General features: G+C 38.7%; 1 protein-coding gene across 2 annotated transcripts in view; it reads left to right on the forward strand.

The window, feature by feature from the left end:
- Nucleotides 1-11,728, forward strand: part of LAMA2 (laminin subunit alpha 2) — a 676,446-nt gene extending 664,718 nt beyond the window's left edge. For both annotated transcript variants that reach the window (XM_040238873.1, XM_040238874.1), the window contains 6 exons: nt 52-241; nt 2,305-2,460; nt 3,906-4,059; nt 6,457-6,587; nt 9,210-9,432; nt 11,353-11,728. In XM_040238873.1, coding sequence (XP_040094807.1) covers nt 52-241; nt 2,305-2,460; nt 3,906-4,059; nt 6,457-6,587; nt 9,210-9,432; nt 11,353-11,510 — 1,012 coding nt within the window. In that variant the 3' untranslated portion in view covers nt 11,511-11,728. The remainder of the gene's footprint in view (nt 1-51; nt 242-2,304; nt 2,461-3,905; nt 4,060-6,456; nt 6,588-9,209; nt 9,433-11,352) is intronic.
- Nucleotides 11,729-20,158: the final 8,430 nt, after the last annotated feature.

Below are 20,158 nucleotides of genomic sequence, written 5' to 3' on the forward strand. Positions count from 1 at the left end.
GAGTAACAACGCTCTTATTCCTGTTTTAATTTGCATACATTTATTTCACAGTCTCACCATTGAATTCGAAGTGCGAACTGAAGCTGAATCAGGCTTGCTCTTCTACATGGCCCGGATCAACCACGCTGATTTTGCTACAGTTCAGCTGAAAAATGGATTGCCCTACTTCAGTTATGACTTGGGAAGTGGTGACACCAGCACTATGATCCCCACCAAAATCAATGATGGCCAGTGGCACAAGGTAATAGTCCCAGGATGTCAGCAGTGCCCTACAACGGGGTTACTGGGGGGCAACCATCAGAATTCCCCTGGTCCCAATACTGTTTCACCAGTGCAGACACTGACTCTGGGGGTACTGAAATGTGGCAGGGGCTAAAAATAAAGCAAGCGCCATATACAACTGCCCAATCTAGGAAAATGGGGTCAGACCTGGATAGGTTTATAGTTGAACACTTGCATGCCTCATCATGGTACCACAAGATTCCATCATTGCTATACAGCTGTGGTTCCCAAACATCTATCCACACACTAGGGCCAGGCAATTAAAGACATTCCCAATATGCTAAGTATTAGCACTTAGAGAAGGAAATGGCAACCCAATCCAGTATTCTTGCCTGGCAAATTCCATGGACAGAGGAACCTGCTGGGCTATAGTCCATGGGGTCACAAAGAATCAGACAGGACTGAGCAGGCATGCATGCAAGTATTATTATGGGACAATGGAATGTGTTGATCATGAAGCTCTATGTATTCAATGTAAAGGAATAATATTTATTCTGAAATTCTATTTTTCCATTTTTAAGGGGCTAAAATGGCCTCTCTTTTATGAAATAATATTTGACCAAGTCAAAAGCTGGCAACACTAAAATGGGCCTAAAGCTCCCTTCTTCCGCTCTCCCACCCCTTACAGGTCTGAGCACACTAAGTGTCTGAGAATCTGCTACACTGTGTTTAAAGTCCTCTAGGGTATCATTTCCACCAACAGTCATTTGGAACAACTTTTTAAATGTTGGCCTTACACCCAGAAGCTGGTGCTGTTATGGGCACAGAAGGCTCATTTGCCAGCTTACTGTCCTCTTTGGCATGACTGCAAGTAGATAATATACTGCCTGATTAAAACAAAACTCACTCAGAATTTGTCTCTGCACCTGTTGTAGCCTAAGTAAAGCTTCCCTAGGTCGACCAATTAAATTTTTAGAGTAAGATATTATTAGCTATTGGAATTTACATATTAACATACTTGAACTTGTCATATCATATAGAAGGCTAAGGAACCTGGAAAAAAATGATATAAACTCAAAGTCAACTAATTTGTTATCTAGAAATAAGACATTTTCTAGGGAGCTTATGACTAGCAAATATTTTATGCAGGAGCTCTATTACAGTTTATTCTAATCTCCAGCTAATAGAATAATAAATATGATACTTGAGAAAGAGACATATTGTCAGGCCACAATGAGGCTGGGATTAAGAAAGATAGTTTAAATACTCTAAGTAGCCAAATGAAGGAGGGGTTTTATCCTTGAGGGTTTTTAAAAAATCATTTCCAAAGCCAACATAGATAAGTGTAAAATAAGGTCTCCAATTACTCTAATCCTGATGTAGATTTGTTTTTAAACCACTGTTGTCCTCCAGCGTTTCACAAAGTTACATACTCCTTTTCCTAAATCCAGACTCAGGCATTTTATGCTCAAGCTAGTCTTCACACCATTTGCTTCAATCTGCCCCAGAAGATAAGTCACTCCACTGCTATAATTTCAGCCCCAGTCAGCTTTCCATCTTTCTCCCGCCTTTGTACTAATCAGCTGCTGCAGAAACATCGGTGCAACTTGGACACACTGCCCTTCCTCCAATTCTGCACAAGAAGTGCCTATTAAGCAGAGGGATGTAGCGTATCTGAAATTGTGCTGGGAAGACTAGACTTTGCTCAATCAAACTAATGCACTTTTGAAATTGGACATGAATTTTGCAGCCCACTTAATTCTTGACAGGGCTCTCCACTGGCAGGTTTCCTTACAACAAGCATACCTCTTGATGCATATGCTCACCCAGCAACTGTGGAAGAGTCTTCAATCTAAAACTCGCCCAGAAAGACCATGTACTCTTTTGGAGATGGTACTAATGGAAAACACAGACTTTGAGATATTCTTAATTTCACTTATTATTATGGGTCTAGCACATATTAGGCATTCAGTAAATTACTTCATTTTTTCCTAAGGAATATCCTGGAAGTTTTTCTCTCTTATGCTCTGCATATCTGAAATTATCTGTGATTGAAATGAATAACTCCTCTTCTTTTGGTAGATTAAGATTATGCGAGTTAAGCAAGAGGGAACTATTTATGTAGATGATGCCGCCAACAGAACCATCAGTCCTAAGAAAGCTGATATTCTGGATGTTGTGGGAATGCTTTATGTTGGTGGGCTACCCATTAACTACACTACTCGAAGAATCGGTCCAGTAAGTGTCGAATTTGTTTCCTTTGTTGCCTAAATAGATGCCTGAGTCATGAATGTATTTTGAATTAGTAGGTCACATTGACCCAATTATAGATGAATAGGAAGTCATCTTTCCTGAGAAGTGACAATTTTTCTAGATAGATCTATGAGAGACAATATTAAAAAACAGTGTGGACCCTGGAGCCAGACTCCCTCAGTTTGATTATGTGCTTAACTGTTTAAGCAGCTGGGTGCTCTTGAGCAAGTTGCTTAATTTTTCTTTGACAAAGTCCCCTTTTATGTAAAATAGTATTATAATAATACCAAACAAATAAGGTCACTGGAAAGATTAAATAAGGTAGTATATTAAGAGTGCTCAGAAGAATACCAAGTGTCTAAAAGGTACTAAGACAACAAAAAAGATGATAATGATAATATTGATGGTACTCTTTCAGGAATAGAGATTTAGCAAATACTGAGAGATGTTGTATCTATCTTGTTCAATACTGGGTTCAGAATTTAAAGTTCTCAGTTTTGTAAATCAATATTCACAATAATTTTTTGTCAGACCATGTATCCTGGTTTGCTTTGGAAAGCATTCTTTTCTTTAAAAAAGGGATTAGTATTTTTTAAAAATGCACTACACACATGTGTGGTTCATTTCTTTGCTTAGATTAGAACATGTGATGATGTGTGGTTGTTCTTCATCAAAGACAGTTGTTCATGATGGTTACAGTTCTCAGTGTTTAACCCCTCTTGTGGATGATCAGTATTCCTTTCCTTTCAAAGCTACTGGCTATGATACCCAGGCTAATCAAAATGAGATTTTCTGAACACTCTTCTGAATGAGAGTGGCAAGAGTGGTTAACTTGCCTCCCTTAACCCAGATGAACTATAATGAAGCAGAGTATGACTGATTTATTTCTAGAGTCCCTAAACTTTGAACGTTTCATGCAAACTTTCAAGTTTCATGTATATGTGCATTTTCTTAGGAAAGTGTAGACTGCTTTCATTAGATTTTCATAAGGAAGAAGCACTGATCCAAACCTAATTATATTTTCAAATAGAATTTGAACACAGAATATGAAAAAAAATGTATATATACTAAGGTTAATAAACTGTCACATGAAATAGAAAGATACTAATTACAAGTTACAGTATCCAGAGGGGGCCCAGACCTTTATCAAACCAGGGGTCCCACTACGGATATAGTGTGCAGTATTTTAGAATATCAAAACAGTCATATCCCCCAGCTAGATGCAGCTTAGTTGAGAAGCATGATGCGGATTCTCTGCAGCCATGCCCTAAAGCCTTGGGTGACAGGGCTGATCCGGGGAGTCTGGAGGATGTCTCAGGTCAATCAGCTGATGATTTCTAACACAGAGCACCCTACCAGTGATTATATTCCACATAAAGGCAAACTTCTGCTAAAACCTGGTATGTGTTTCTTCCGACCTGAACATTTAGGTGACCTATAGCATTGATGGCTGCATTAGAAATCTTCACATGGTGGAAGCGCCTGCTGATCTTGAACAGCCAACCTCCAGCTACCGAGTTGGAACATGTTTCGCAAATGCTCAGAAAGGGACATATTTTGATGGGACAGGTTTTGCTAAAGCAGGTGAGGTGCTTCCATCTCCTTCCTGTTGAATATTAACTAGGTGCAAATATTGACTTCTGATTTGTGTGGGAAGATAAAAGTCCCTGGGTTCCTAAACTAGCATCCTTTATTTAAACCAGAAATAAAAACTTGTAGGAGTAATTTTTTAAAATGCCTCTTAAAGATTAATGCATCTGATTCTAACAAAAACTAACAGAAGAAATAAAGTAAAGGGCTATTGGGAGAGTTTTTTCTATCTCCTTCCCTGGAAATCAGTAATAGCAAAAAAAAAAAAAAAAAGGTAATTTTACAAGAAGGGTCATACGTTTCTATTGTATAATGTATTTACTTTTCAGTTTTCCCCATCTGCCTTTCTTTCTGGAGATGAGATAGTATTTTTCTTTCTTTCTCTCTTCAGTTCCTTGCATGGTTCCATTTCTTGTTCTCCCCTTACACACAGGGAAAGAAACCTTTCCCTTTTTTTAGTGTCTCCCTCTTTGCAGTGAACATTTCTAGTCCAGATTTGGGTCACTGTCAGTGAATATACAATTTGGAAAGAAAAATATGAAATAACTTGTACATAATAACCAAAAAATCTGATATTAACCTACTTTGAGATATATTCAGTCCTATAGTTACCATAGGAACATGCATTTGTTTGTTAGGAAAGAAAGAGTACATAATATGTAGCAGTTAACATGGGAACAGAAGTAATTAAGATGTCATTTCTTCTTTCAAGAATATATGATTAAGATTCTTCATGCTCAGAAATCATAAGAAAACAAGTAAAAAAAAAAAAACAACCCAAAATAACTAGAAACTGTAGAGGACATACAAGCAAGGTTCTGGGGATATTTTAAAAAATGATTTAGTTGGATTGGGAAAATCAGGAAAGGTCTTATGGAGGAATTGACATTTGAGGTTGGGTTTAAAAGATGAATTGAAGATACATGCAAAGGTTGGAGATAGAAGAGTGGAGCTCTCCAATAAGTGGGAAACTTCCCCTCTGCAGAGCAGAAAACAGAGAAACACAGGATGAGTTAAATATTGAAATGTTGGAGGTTATGCTAAACCCCAAGTTCCATGTTCTGTGAAAGCTCAAAGCTTTTCTCAAGTTTTCTGCAAATTCATATATCTGGTGTTAGCTTGGTCAGATTAGATTCAGCTTCAGACTCTGCAGTTAACATCCACAGATTGACTTGCCATCTTGTGTGGGCTCTTTGGGTTCCAGATCAAACTGGACTGGAAAATTTGCCACATTCCTAGTTTCTAATAACGCCTGCCATCACCTCAACACATAGTGTAATACAAGCTGTATAAGACTTGGGTGGTCAGAGGAGGTTACATCACTGGAAAACATACAAGTTCAATTTAAACTGTTGACATCTTTGTCCTTAAAAGCTCTCCAGTTGCCAGTATCTGGGGTTTCATGGTTTCTTCACTCCCCCTGTCCTCTGCTGAACTGCTTCAAGTCACTCTTCTCTTTTCCTTATTTCTTCTTTTCTACAACAGAAATAAAATTACTCTGTTTTTCAGGACACTTCAGCTTCTTCTACCTTTTATTCTCAAAATCTGTTCTTAATCCACTTTTATTCATCCAAATCCATCAAGTTTCTCAGTAGGAATAAAAAAGTATTTCATATAACAGGTGCCTCCCTTCATTGAAGATAGCTGTGGTTACACATAGCCTTTATTTTTTGCTTAATAAACATGAGACCTGGAAAAAAATTTCATGAGTTTTTCCTTAATATTTCATGCAGGTGATATAGTCTAGCCTGATCTTAATGAATCACTTTGTTTCTAAAAAGCATGTCTTAAATACTTGCTAAAAGATGAAATAAGCCAATGAATCAAATATGGAAAATTATAGAGAAATGGCTTAACTTGATAAACTAGAAAAGCCTATTTATGTCCCAGAATCTTCTCCTTCAAAATTGCAATTGCTTTCTTTATAAATAAAATGTTTGGGGATATTTGAGCCTTTTCAGATCCTTGTAGAACCATTTAGAGTGCTGTAGTAAAACTTTAGTGAAAAACCATTGAAATGCTTGATTTCATCCAATAGCAAGACTTCTATCAGTCACACCTGGCTCTGAGATTTTCTGAGTCAATCTGAGTGCATATTCATTCACTGATTAAACAAATGCATATTAAACCTCTACTCTGTGCCAGAAGCTTTAAGCATAGGAATAAAACGGTGAGCATTATAGACAAAGTCCTTGCCTTCACAGAATTTATAGTCTAGGAAGGAAGACAGCCAAGAAAACAAGGGTGAGGTGTCGGCCATGTGGAAGTCTAGAACTTATAGTTGTCTAACACATGAATGGAAAGCTAGTAAGACCAATGCACTGTACGAATTTGAATTAACAATTCCTAAACTCGAATACACAACGTTTTTTTTAAATCTTCATTTTACAGTTGATGGATTCAAAGTGGGATTGGACCTTCTTGTAGAATTTGAATTCCGCACCACTAGAACCACTGGAGTTCTTCTGGGAATCAGCAGCCAGAAAATGGATGGAATGGGTATTGAAATGATTGATGAAAAGGTGAGCATCACATCTGCATATTTATGCCTCTTCGTGGTATTGTTGTTTACAAGTAGAAAGCTTTGTTTTTAAGCATTGCTCTGTTCTTTGTTGAGAGAAGGCTAATTTTATTCTTTTCATCCTTCTGGATTATCTCAAGTGTTCTATGTTTTCAACATACTTATTCTGTGTTGTGGTTGTTCAGTCACAAAGTTGTGTCTTCACAACCCCATGGACTGCAACACATCAGGATTCCCCGTCCCTCACAATCTCTCAGAGTTTGCTCAAGTTCATGTCCATTGCATTGGTGATGCTATCACAACCATCTCATCCTCTGTCACCCTGCTCTCCTTCTGCCTGTAGTCTTTCCCAGCATCAGGGCCTTTTCCTGAGCTACTTGCATCAGGTGGCCAAAGTATTGGAGCTTCAGCATCAGTCCTTCCAATGAATATTCAGAGTTGATTTCCTATAAGATTGACTGGTTTGATCTCCTTGCTGTCCAAGGGACTCTCAGGAGTCTTCTCCAACACCACAGTTCAAAAGCATCAGTTCTTTGGTGCTCTGCCTTCTTTATGGTCCAGCTCTCACTTTCATACATGACTACTGGAAAGACCATAGCCTTGACTATACAGACCTTTGTCAGCAAAGTGATGTCTTGGCTTTTTAACACACTGTCTAGGTTTGTCATAGCTTTCCTGCCAAGAAGAGGAAATCTGTCACTGCTTCCACCTTTTCCCCTTTTATTTGCCATGAAGTGATGGGACCAGATGCCATGATCTTAGTTGATTCTTTTTTAATACTTAGTTTTAAGCCAGCTTTTCCACTCTTCTTCACCATCAAGAGGCTCTTTAATTCCTCTTCCCTTTCTGCCCTTAGCATGGTATCATCTGCATAGCTGGGGCTGTTGAAATTTCTCCTGGCAATCTTGATTCCAGCATGTAATTCACCCAGCCTGGCATTTCTCATGATGTGTTCTGCGTATAAGTTAAATAGGGTGACAATAAACAGCCTTGTCATACTCCTTTCTTAATCTAGAACCAGTCAGTTGTTCCATACAAGTTTCTAACTGATTTTTGACCCGCATACAGGTTTCTCTGGAGACAGGTAAGATGGTCTGGTATTCCCATCTCTTTAACAGTTTTCCATAATTTCTTATGATCCACATAGTCAAAGGTTTTAGCTTAGTCAGTGAAACACTCAGGAAGCAGGTAAGATGGTATGGTATTCCTGTCTTTTAGGAGTTTTCCACAGTTTGTGTCAGTTTGCTCACCATGGATAATCTAATTCTAAATACCTTTTCTTCCCCTGCCTGCCTATGACCAGCAACCTGCAGTGATATGACAAGTTTACATGTACTTTGTGCTGTAGCGCTTAGGTGAAAAGAGGAAGGCAAAGTGAGAAATTTCACAAGTTTCCTATTTGATTCCTCAACAGGAATCATACTTCATCTATGTTCACATTTCCACTCGTAGGGTGCTATCACTTCCCAAGAAGAAAAAACACATATTTATCTGAAATATGCTTTTCTTTGCCTCTTCCCTCCTTCCTCTCAGTCTTCAAACCATCCTCAAAGGCAGTAAAGCAGAAAGATACAGGAGCACAGAGACAAAACGGGGGGAAAATAAGCAACACGTAATAGTTTTGCCAGATTTTCAAAACACAGTTTCACTGCATCTTGTTGGAGTAAGTCTTACTTCTTCACCTGCTTATCATAGAACCATGGTTCCCTTCAGCTCATCAGGGTATCAGGTTCCATCATAATCCACATGGATTTCTCACCAAGCTCTTTTTGTATGCAGAATTCCATTATTACACATTCCACTGAATATAGTAAAATCTTAACTGATATCTACATCACTGTATAGTTGACAAACTTTTTATTTACTTGCACCTTTAATCTTGTTTTTAAAGCCCTTGTTCTTTTTCTTTTACCTTGTCAAATGTTTTGCCAAACTGACTGTTTTTAATGTTTCAGTTATGTTTCTTTTCTACATCAGCTTCAAAAGAATTCTGTCCGCTCAAGTTTCAGGGACCATTCCATGTTACTAAAAACAGATTTTTCTCATTTAGACAAGAACTCCAGTCTAAGTTCTTAATTGTTAGGAATTTAACTGGCCTTCTGGCTCAAAGTCTTTGGTACCTACAACATGGATCTTGCTCCAAAATGTAATTTATGTAACTCTCAATCCTGTATATAAAATAGATTCTGTGAAGGAAAAAATATACAATTAAAATATGAAAATCTTTTTTAAAAATCCTTTCAAATTAATTTATAAATCATCTTCCTAAGAACACCCACCCTCTAAAGAGATCTGTAGTAAGATTTTCCCCTATGTATACCATGTCTTTTTTGTTACCTGGCCTCAAATCGTATTTCACATTTTCAGAAAGCTGAGTTATTATCTGCTTCACACATGTTGCCTATTGCTCCCAACAATATCCACAAGCAAACAGCATAATTTGTGACTCCTGGTCATTAAATTTGTATTTTAATTTGTCAGGGTTTTTTTTAATATGCCTGAGTTACATTGATGTCAAACTATTGCAGCTAATGACTTTCCTAGAGATCATTTTTACTTTGTGAATCACCATGATACCCTTCTAATGACACCATCTGTGACTGTTCAATGTCCTACTTTCTAGCTCATGTTTCATGTGGACAATGGCGCCGGTCGATTCACAGCCATCTATGATGCTGGGATCCCAGGGCATTTGTGTGATGGAGAGTGGCATAAAGTCACAGCCAACAAGATCAAACACCGCATCGAGCTGACAGTCGATGGGAACCAGGTGGAAGCCCAGAGCCCAAATCGAGCATCTACATCTGCTGATACAAATGACCCTGTGTTTGTTGGCGGGTTCCCCAGTAAGTGTTGCCTACCCTAGCAAGAATTTCTTTGCTCTATTTCATTTTGAACACATTTATATTCTATAAGTATGTCCAAGAATGTGTACTTAGGTTGCATCCCAACTTTAGAATCTGCTCCAATAAATAACACCTTATCTGACATTTCCAGCATGTAAAATGAGCATTTTCCTTATATAAACCACATGGGACTGGACTTCTCATGATAGCCTCCAAACTTTCATTTGTGGGAAGTGGAGGCTAGAGGAAATGAATTTGGCTTATGAACAGTATGAGACATTTAACAGCAATCAGGGCCAGAAACAGTGTTCTGATTTTTTAAAAATTAATATACCAGAGGAATCATAAAATGTTATGGAACTTATTTCCTTAAGTTCTGGAAATCATTGGGTTAAACATAGCTAATTTCCCCCTTAGGCTATTATAAAGTTTATATTACAAAGAAACCCAAGCAATAAATCTGCATTCAAAACTACCTCTCCAGCACATTAAATATAACATTTCAACCAGAGTTACCCAAGTGCCCATAAACAGGAGTGCTCAACTTGATGAGAAATAAGCCAAGAGCCTCTTAATAAAATACTGTAATAACACAGACTCCTGGAATGGTCTTTCAGTATTTTGGCAAGAGGAAACTTTGTCCCGTTATATAGAGCTCCTCTCCTTAACAAACCAGCCAAAATGTATATTCAGCAGCAGTTGATGAAGGGAAAGATATAGAAGTCGTGGGGACCAATTCTGAGCTCCGCTTTCCAAAGTTGCTCCTGGCTTTTTGAAGATATCACCTTCTGGGACTTCTCTGGCAGTTCAGTGGTTAGGACTCCATACTTGCATTACAGAGGGCACCAGTTTGATCCCTGCCCACTTGGGGAACTAAGATCCCATATGTTGTGTGGTGCCACCAAAAAATATAATAATTTATTTTTTGAAGGGGAAGAAAGGAAATATCTCCTTCTGATTCAGTAAGGATAAACTCCACAGTATTATGAAAGAGATAATATACTTCATTTACAGTCTATGGGATTTTAGTTAGCACCTAGAAGGCCTGCTAAAAGGGACTGTCTCCTTAATAAGAGAAAGATTTTGTGTGCACTCATAACCCAACTTAACCTTTGGGGATTTATTTTTATAATAGAAATAATAATCACTGTTAAAAGTCCACATCCTAATTCAATATTTAAACTATTTCATCAGTTACTTTAGTTCATTAAATAAAATTTAATAATTTTAAGTCACTCCTGTAAACTTGTTCCTTCAAAATCAAATTTTTTGTTTGATGTCTTCAAATACATCATTAATTGTAGATGTTCCCATATTTCAAGGGCTTCCCAGGTGGCGCTAGTGGTAAAGAACCCTCCTGCCATGAGTTCTGTCCCTAGATTGGGAATATCCCCTGGAGGAGGAAACGGCAACCCACTCTAGTGTTCTGGAAAAATTCCACAGACAGAGGAGCCTGATGGGCTACAGTCCATGGGGTCTCAAAGAGTTGGACAAGACTGAGCAAACACACTGTATTTCATAATACATAGCTATAAAAAAGTTAATGTTTCTCTACCAGTTTAACTGTTAGCAAAGCTAAGAACAAAACCACATAACATTCTCATTGCACCTTAAGCTAACAGCTGACTTATATATGCTCTTAACATGTGCTAAGTCACTTTAGTTATGTCCTACTCTTTGTGACCCCATGGACTGTAGCCCACCAGGCTCCTCTGTCCATGGACTTCTCCAGATAAGAATACTGGAGTGGGTTGCCATGCCCTCGTCCAGGGGATCTTCCTGACCCAGGGATTGAACCCAAGTCTTTTATGTCTCCTGCATTGGCAGGTAGGTTCTTCACCACTAGTGCCACCTGGGAAACTCCACTCTTCTCATAGTAGCTGCATTTCAAAATTGAGTTCTCTCTGCTTCATTTTTCAGATGGCCTCAACCAGTTTGGCCTGACAACAAACATTCCTTTCCGAGGTTGCATCCGATCCCTGAAGCTTACCAAAGGCACAGGAAAGCCACTGGAGGTGAATTTTGCCAAGGCCCTGGAACTAAGGGGCGTTCAACCTGTATCATGCCCAGCCAACTAATACAGATAAGTTCAGCTCCAAGAAGGGTCCTCCAAAACAACCATTATCAAGTAATGCAAATACATTTTACTTACGTATGCTATCAAAACTAATTTGTGCATGTATGTTGAATGCTTTCTATATTCCAGTGGTGCTAATTCAGATCCCAGACTGAATTTTAATTCAAGTTCTTTCTCGTAAGTCCATAACTATTAAACCATTTATTGCATTCTAAATAATTGCTTGTTTTGTGTGATTTTGAGGATAAAAGGCAACTGATCATAACTTGCTGTATTTGCAACATGCCCTGGAGTCATCTCAAGAAGATCTCAGATGTAATTTGTGAAGGCAGCGATTTTTTAAAATTCTATTTTGAATGTCCCTCGTGGCTCAGTGGTAAAGAATCCACCTGCCAATGCAGGAGACCTGGGTTCAATCCTTATGCAGGGAAGATACCCTGGAGAAAGAAATGGAAACCCACTCCAGTATTCTTGTCTGGGAAATCCATGGACAGAGGAGCCTGGTGGGCTACAGTCCATGGGGTTACAAAGAGTTGGACACAACTTAGCAGCTGAACAACAACAACAAATTAATACCTTTATCATCCTTTTCCCACATATGTCAGCTTTAGCTTTCTGTAAAAGTCACTAAAAACAGCAGTGGATTTGGCGTGTGTGATTGGGAGGGGATCAGCTCCCTACTACCTATGTTTGTAAAAGCATTAGCAAATAACTTCCCTGATCAGGTTCATTATTAGAGAGTTTAACTAGCCATATGAATGAATACCATTTTATGCTGAGTGTAGAGAGTATAGATCAGATTCAGGCCAGAGAGCTTAATTACTTGATTTTCTTGTTTGATGATGATTTATAGGCTTTGGGGAGACACCAGAACCAAGCTCCAGAATGACAATGAAGCACACATTTGATCCTACAGTATTGAGGCTCTCGGCTCTTTAGGTTTCCAGTGACAATGCATTTTACTTATGAGGAAACAATAAACCAGACACTTAAAAGGCATACATCACTGAGTCTTTTTTGAGTTGCAATTTAACCTCACAAATTAATTTCCTACAAAAATTTCTGTGTACTTTTTTTTTTTTACTATTTCAATCATTTTCAAAGGGATCTATGAGAAGACAGGCCTAGATTTTACTCCTCAACTTAAGGAAATGTTTCATTTGCCATCTTCAATAGAAACAGAGATGAAATTGCTCAGTCGTGTCTGACTCTTTGCAACCCTATGGACTGTAGCCTGCCAGGCTCCTCTGTCCATGGGATTTTCCAGGCAAGAATACTGGAGTGGGTTGCCATTTCCTTCTCCAGGGTATCTTCCTGACCCAGGGATTGAACTCAGGTCTCCGGCATTGTAGGTAGACTCTTTACCCTCTGAGCCACCAAGGAAAATAGTTGTAGTCTAATAATGCTGAACATTTAAAAGAATAGGTTTTCCACACAGTGGTAATTTTAGCAAAGGAGGAATAATCCTCTTTGACAATGTTGTCCACGGGGGAAAGGGAGGTGCTGTTTCTAATCAAGAAAATGACTAAGACACTTAGCATTTCATCATTCGCTGGCTGCTTGACACAATTTGTCCACACAACTTCATTCTAGAGCAATTCTCAGCCCTAGCTCTATTTTGGAATTACCAGTCAAGCTTTCAGAGAATTGATACCTGGTCTAGCGATTCTGATAGCCTTGAGCATGAGGATTTTTCAGAAGCTTCCCAGGCAATTCTGAAGTGCCATCAGAATTGAAAACCACTGTTCTAAAGAGAAAAGTTATCAACTATGCCAACAAAAGTGAAGAGGAACTAAAAAGCCTCTTGATGAAAGTGAAAGTGGAGAGTGAAGAAGTTGGCTTAAAGCTCAACATTCAGAAAACAAAGATCATGACATCCGGTCCCATCACTTCATGGGAAATAGATGGGGAAACAGTGGAAACAGTGTCAGACTTTTATTTTGGGGGGCTCCAAAATCACTGCAGATGGTGACTGCAGCCATGAAATTAAAAGACGCTTACTCCTTGGAAGAAAAGTTATGACCAACCTAGAGAGCATATTCAAAAGCAGAGACATTATTTTGCTGACTAAGGTCCATCTAGTCAAGGCTATGGTTTTTCCAGTAGTCATGTATGGATGTGAGAGTTGGACTGTGAAGAAGGCTGAGTGCCAAAGAATTGATTCTTTTGAACTGTGGTGTTGGAGAAGACTCTTGAGAGTCCCTTGGACTGCAAGGAGATCCAACCAGTCCATTCTGAAGGAGATCAACCCTGGGATTTCTTTGGAAGGAATGATGGTGAAGCTGAAACTCCAGTACTTTGGCCACCTCATGCGAAGAGCTGACTCATTGGAAAAGACTCTGATGCTGGGAGGGATTGGGGGCAGGAGGAGAAGGGGACGACAGAGGATGAGATGGCTGGATGGCATCACCGACTCGATGGACGTGAGTCTGAGTGAACTCCAGGAGTTAGTGATGGACAGGGAGGCCTGGCGTGCTGAGATTCATGGGGTCACAGAGAGTCGGACACAACTGAGCGACTGAACTGAACTGAACTGATGCCAACAAAGAGTTGTGGAGTCATTTGAGAAACCTGCTATTAACTTTGTGTTGGCCATTTTCATACACACCTAAAAATATATAATACTGAATGTAGAGACTGGTCTGGTAGTCCAAGGGTTGAGAATCCACCTGCCAATTCAGGGGAGATGGGTTTGATCCTTGGTTCAGAAACTAAGATCCCACATGCCCCAGGGCAACCAAGCCTGAGCATCTAGAACCCATGCTCTGCAACAGGGAAAGCCACCACAATGAGAAGCCTGAGCACCATAACTAGAGAGTAGTCCCCTCTGCTGCAAGTAGGGAAAGCCTGCACATGGCAACGAAGAACCTATACACCACATCAAAGGCCCAGCACAGCCGTGAATAAACAATTTTTAAAAACACCAACTCTAGGTAATGCCTTTGATCAACCTCTAAGCAATAAAATTATTTGAAAACCAATGTGCTTTGAAAGTGAAGATATTACTTCTTTACTGAACACTGACATGATTTTAGGCTGATTCTGGATTATCAGTGGATAAGCAGGAATAAAGATGCTAGGCTACTATATTAACAGCTAATGCCTTTCTTGACTCTTGAAACAAAAGATACACAAATTTGAAAACAAAGGTACTTAATTGTCAGTTCTACTGGAGTCAAGCCCGGCTGGAGTCAACTTGTAGGGAAGTGCCTTAGAAATAGGAGTTGGAAGGATCCTTTGAGATCAATAAATACAGCAATTCTTAACTCTAGCTATAAACATTAAAACTGCAATGGGTACTTGAAAAGAACTTCCTTGATGGTACAGTGGGTAAGAATCTGCCTGCCCATGCAGGGGACACGGGTTCTATTCCTAGTACTGGAAGATTCCACATGCCACGGAGCAACTAAGCTTGTGCACAACTATTGAGCCCACAATGCTGCAACTGCTAAAACCCATGTGCTCTGCACAAAAGAAGCCACTGCAACGAGAAACCTGCGCATTGCAACAGAGTAGCCCCCACTCACTACAACTAGAAAAAACCCACTCACAGCAATGAAGACCCAGTGCAACCAAAAAAATAAATTGGAAAAAAAATCTTTAAAACAAAACTTATATTTGAGTATTACCTAGATCATAAATGATAATCTCTGGGTAAGACCCTAGCGCTGGCAGTTTTGCAACATCTCCACTTGTTTCTAATGTGATTCTAAGGCTGAGAACTCCTGGGCTTCTACTGCCTCCATATTTTGTGGGGAGGGACTGGAAGGAACCCTGGGAACCTTAATGGTGTGCTCAGAATCCCACATTAGGTAAGTTTCCCAAAGTAGTCCCAAGAAAATCCATCAGGACCCAAAGAACTTACACTGAATCAAGTGAAAAAGTGAAAGTGTTAAGTCATTCGGTTCTCTTCTACTCTTTGTGACCCCGTAGACTGTAGGCCTCCAGGCTCTTCTGTCCATGGAATTCTTCAGGCAAGAATACTGGAGTGGGTAGCCACTCCCTTCTCCAGGGAATCTTCCCCACCCAGGGATCGAACCTGGGTCTCCTGCAACGCCGGGGATCAGGTATTGGATAAATTTGTCCACACAAATCCACATTCCAAAGTGGCTCATGAATTGGTGTATACAAAGCTAGTCCAGATACTAAGATGAGAAATAAGGGAATGTTATGAAAGGAACAAGTTTCTCTACCATATTTTAAACTAATTTTCTACCTCAAAATACAATTTTTATTCCAAAACAAGGTAAAATATATATTTTCACCCAACTTTATACCCTTAAAAATTTCCTCACCTCCTGCCACCTACAGCAATCATGAAGAAAGCAGAATACTTTTTTCATTTGATTTCTTTTCCAAACACCCATTCCTACCGGGTTGTCAGCCTTCTTTAGAAAGGTGCTTTGCACTTTAGAAGAAAAACATTTGTGAGGGGAGTTTTATTGAAGTTGCCATGGTGAACACCACTGACAAAGGAAAGCAAGGAACAGAGCAGATTTCAGCCCCAAATCACCAGAACACTGGAAGACACTTAAAGCTTCAATTAGTGTTTTTAAAAATCATAACTATTTTCTTTTTTGATTTAGCCTATTGTCTCCAACTACAGAACTCTTCTAGTTTTCCACTTAACAGAAAAAAGCTACGTTCACAAATTGAAAAGTCTCTTGATTTTATGTGCATTGTTTACTGAATTATTTTGTATAGAAAATTGGTATCTACAATTAATGTGAAAACAAAACACAACAGTCAGTCTTAGCAAGTACAGAGTGCTGTCTTCTTTTCCGCTACCACTTACAAAGGACAGGACTGGTTACTGAAGCAACTTTTTTTTTAATCAGATTTTCAGTCTTTTCATCTGTGTTGAGTCAAGAGAAAGATACAAACCTAGGTACCGTACTCATTTGCTGGACCTGCATTGTTAGATGCCTCAGACCCAAGGGCACATGAAGGTAAGAGGTGCCCCAGGCTGGGCCCTGAATTCCATTATTTTGGAATTTTTGACACACAGGTGGTGACTCATCACTATTTGGCACTCGTGCCCGTTTTCTAAGTGAACATGACATTTTGTCCCCATTACTGAAGTGAAAGTGTGGCAAGAATGATCTCCCTTCAAAATTCAGGTGTTGCAGTTCTAACCCCCAGCACCTCCGAATATGAATGTATTTGGAAATAGGTTCTTTTAAGAGGGAATTAGGTAAAATGAAGTCAAATGGGTGGGCCATGATCTAACATGACTGACATCCTTAAGAAGAAGAAAGTAGGACCCAGATGGGAATAGAGGGAAGACCCTGCGAAGACACAGAGAGAAGAGGGCCATCTACAAGCCAAGGGGAGAGACCTCTAGGGAGAAAACAGCTTTGCTGACATCTTCAACTCAGACTTTTAGGTTCTAGGATTGTAAGAAAATTAATATCTGTTGTTTAAGCCACCCAGTCTGTGGTACTTTGCTATGGCAGTCCTAGCAAGCTATCACAGAGCCTTTCTATATACGCACATATATACCTACACAGCTAAAGCATCAGTACATTTCAGGGTCCCGGAAGAATGACTTGTGCATTAGAAAAATCAATTATTTTGAACAGTGACTATTATCACTTATGTAAGTGAACAGAAAAAAATGAAGACTGAAAAAAAATAAAAGAATATTCACTGATTTCTCTGGTGGTACAGTGGATGAGAATTTCCCTGCCAATGCAGCGGACACAGGTTTGACCCCTGGTCCTGGAAGATTCCACATGCCACGGAGCAGCTAAGCCCGTGCACCACAATTACTGACGCCTGCACACTCTAGGGCCTATGAGCTACGACTAATGGCCCCTGCACCACAGCTACTGAAGCCCATGCACCTAGGGTCTGTGCTCCACAACAAAAGAAGCTGTCGCAATGAGAAGCCCTGTGCCACAAGTAGAAAGGAGCCTCTGCTCGCCACAGCTAGAGAAAGCACAGCAACGAACCCAGCACAACCAAAAATAAAATAAATTTTGAAAACTCGTATCTAAAAAACAAAATATCCACAACATACTTCAATAGAGGAAGTTGGGTTATACATTCTTGGGGAATATTAGGATTAGCTACATAGTAATTATATAGCTATGTAGCTAATTTATAATTATATAAATCAAAGAAATAATGTTCTACTCAATTATTGAACTTTTCAGGAGAATAGGTTTTCTGGATAGCCAGTTTGTCTATTCAGAGTTAGAGAACTATTCCTTTACCCTTGAACAAATCAAAGCTCTGCTTTATTTGGGACAGTTATCTCCCTAAAGCTCACTCCTTCTGCACTGATATATGTAGTGATGAAAGAGGTGGTGGCAGTGGAGATGATAAGAAGTAGATTCTGATATATGGACGTCATCAAAATGTTTATATAATTTATAACTGCAAGACTGATTAAAATCACTAAGGGGGTAAGTACAGAGGATTATGGACAGTACATTAAAAATATGAATATATGTCAGAAAAATTATTCAGAACTTGAAAATAGGCAAAAGAAATTGTAAAGTGTTCTTTCAGTGCAAAACTGGGGTTGGTTTTCTTTTGACTGGGCTGTTTTACAGCTCTACTGGATCAAAGATTTCTTGTAGATTTTTGTCTAGTAGAGACGTAAATAATTTCTTTTGGTGGAAGAGATAACCCCAAAGGTAACAATTTTGTATCTAACTGAAAAATCTTATCCTTATATTGCTTTGTGTATGTGGGTGTTTGTAGATTCTCAAATGTTCTGTAGACCAGTTTTAGTATCTTACTGGTATCTTCATTAATTAATGAGTTAAATGAAATCTTTGACATGGGTTCACATTATATTTGCCCGAGGGTCATGAACATCTAACCTTTTGAAAGCTATACTGTAACAGGGGAGAATGAGGAACCAGCTAAACTGCTCAGCTTAATTAAAAAATAAAATCCAGGTTACACAATTTGTTCATGTATGATTGAATTTTCTTAATTCTGTAACCCTGTCTCCATTGCTACATTTCTTGTGAAGTAACAAATGGTGGCAAGGATGTGGAGAAAAGGAAACCCTTGCACACTGTTGGTAGGAATAGAGCAGCCACTGTGGAAAACAGCATGGAATTTTCTCAAAAAACCAAAAACAGAACTATTCTATGACCCCGTAATTCCACTCCTGGGTATATATGTGAAGAAAAAAAACACTAATTCAAAAAGATACAAACACCCCAACATTCATAGCAGCTTATTTACGGTTGCCAAGATATGGAAGCAACCTAAATGTCCATCAATAAGTGAATGGATAAAGAAAATGTAGTGCCTGTGTGTCCACACACATACGATGGAATACTGCTCAGTCACAGAAAAGAATGAAGTTTTGTCATTTGTAACAACATGGATGGACTTGGTTGGTATTTTGCTAAGTGAAATAAGTCAGACAGAGAAAGACAAATACTATATGACATATATGTAGATGCTGAAAAAATATAACCCAGTGAACAGAAAATAAATATATAAGCAACAGAAAATCTGTTAAGTACCTTCTGTTTGGTCTCTGTATGCAGAATGTACACTAATACTTTGAGATTTTAGTAATGTGGTATAGCATCAAAAATGGGTCAAAACTATGATCTGATATCTGCAGTTCTTATATTTTTGTGGTTTAAAATATCACTTGGTTCAGTTTGATATTTTTTATTATTTCTCAATGACAATTCAGAAGAGGAATTTTTACACTACTACACATAGGCACTTCTCAAAAATAACTCATTGCTCCTGTAAATAGGTTAGTCCCAGTAAATAAAAAGTAAATGATATAATTTAACAATTTATTTTCACTTATAAATTGGTTTCTAATGTATTAGAGATAACTATCATATAAAATTTTTTCAGATGAATATAAATTATACATCTCATGCAGATTTGCAGAAATTAATTGCATAACAGTCAAAACATCAAGGTACTCAGAATTGCTCTGTTGGGTAGTAAACCAACTGAACAGCTGAATCATGATAATATTTATCTGGTTTTTATTTACTGTCATGTACTGTCACTTGATGTGCTCCAGTGGGCTTTCAACTGTGTAGTTAAGGAAAATGTTTTAATAATCATTTTATTTTGTATAATGTCCTTTTAAGTGGAAACAGAAATATTTGCTATTTTGCTTTAGCAAAGACAAAACTCTTGAGTTCAATCATAAAACCCTGAGGATAAAAAACTCCTAGTGTGGAAGTACCACTTCAGCAATAATTTTCAAGTTATATTATTGAGACACATCAGTGGATTATGAGGTCAAATTACAGGATTATAAAGGAGCAATTTACATAATAAAGTTGAATGGAATAGAACAAAACAGAACTGACAACATCCAGTTGAATTGTACAGGTAAGTGTTGTTTTGTAAAACCTGTTTTATATATGTGTGTATGTATATATGCCGGGTCATAATGTAAAGTATATTGTATTGTGCTTAGTCACTCAGTCGTGTCCAACTGTTTGTGACCCCATGAACTGTATAGCCCACCAGGCTCCTCTGTCCATGGGGATTCTCCAGGCAAGAATACTGGAGTGGGTTGCCATGCCCTCCTCCAGGAGGTCTTCCCGACCTAGGGATGGAACCCAGGTCTCCCATTTCGCAGGTGGATTCTTTACCATCTGAGCCACCAGGGAAGCCCGCATATGGTATTAACATATGTAA

The sequence above is a fragment of the Oryx dammah genome, unplaced genomic scaffold (assembly GCF_014754425.2).
Source record: "Oryx dammah isolate SB20612 unplaced genomic scaffold, SCBI_Odam_1.1 HiC_scaffold_4, whole genome shotgun sequence".
In the NCBI taxonomy this organism is placed as follows: Eukaryota; Metazoa; Chordata; class Mammalia; order Artiodactyla; family Bovidae; genus Oryx; species Oryx dammah.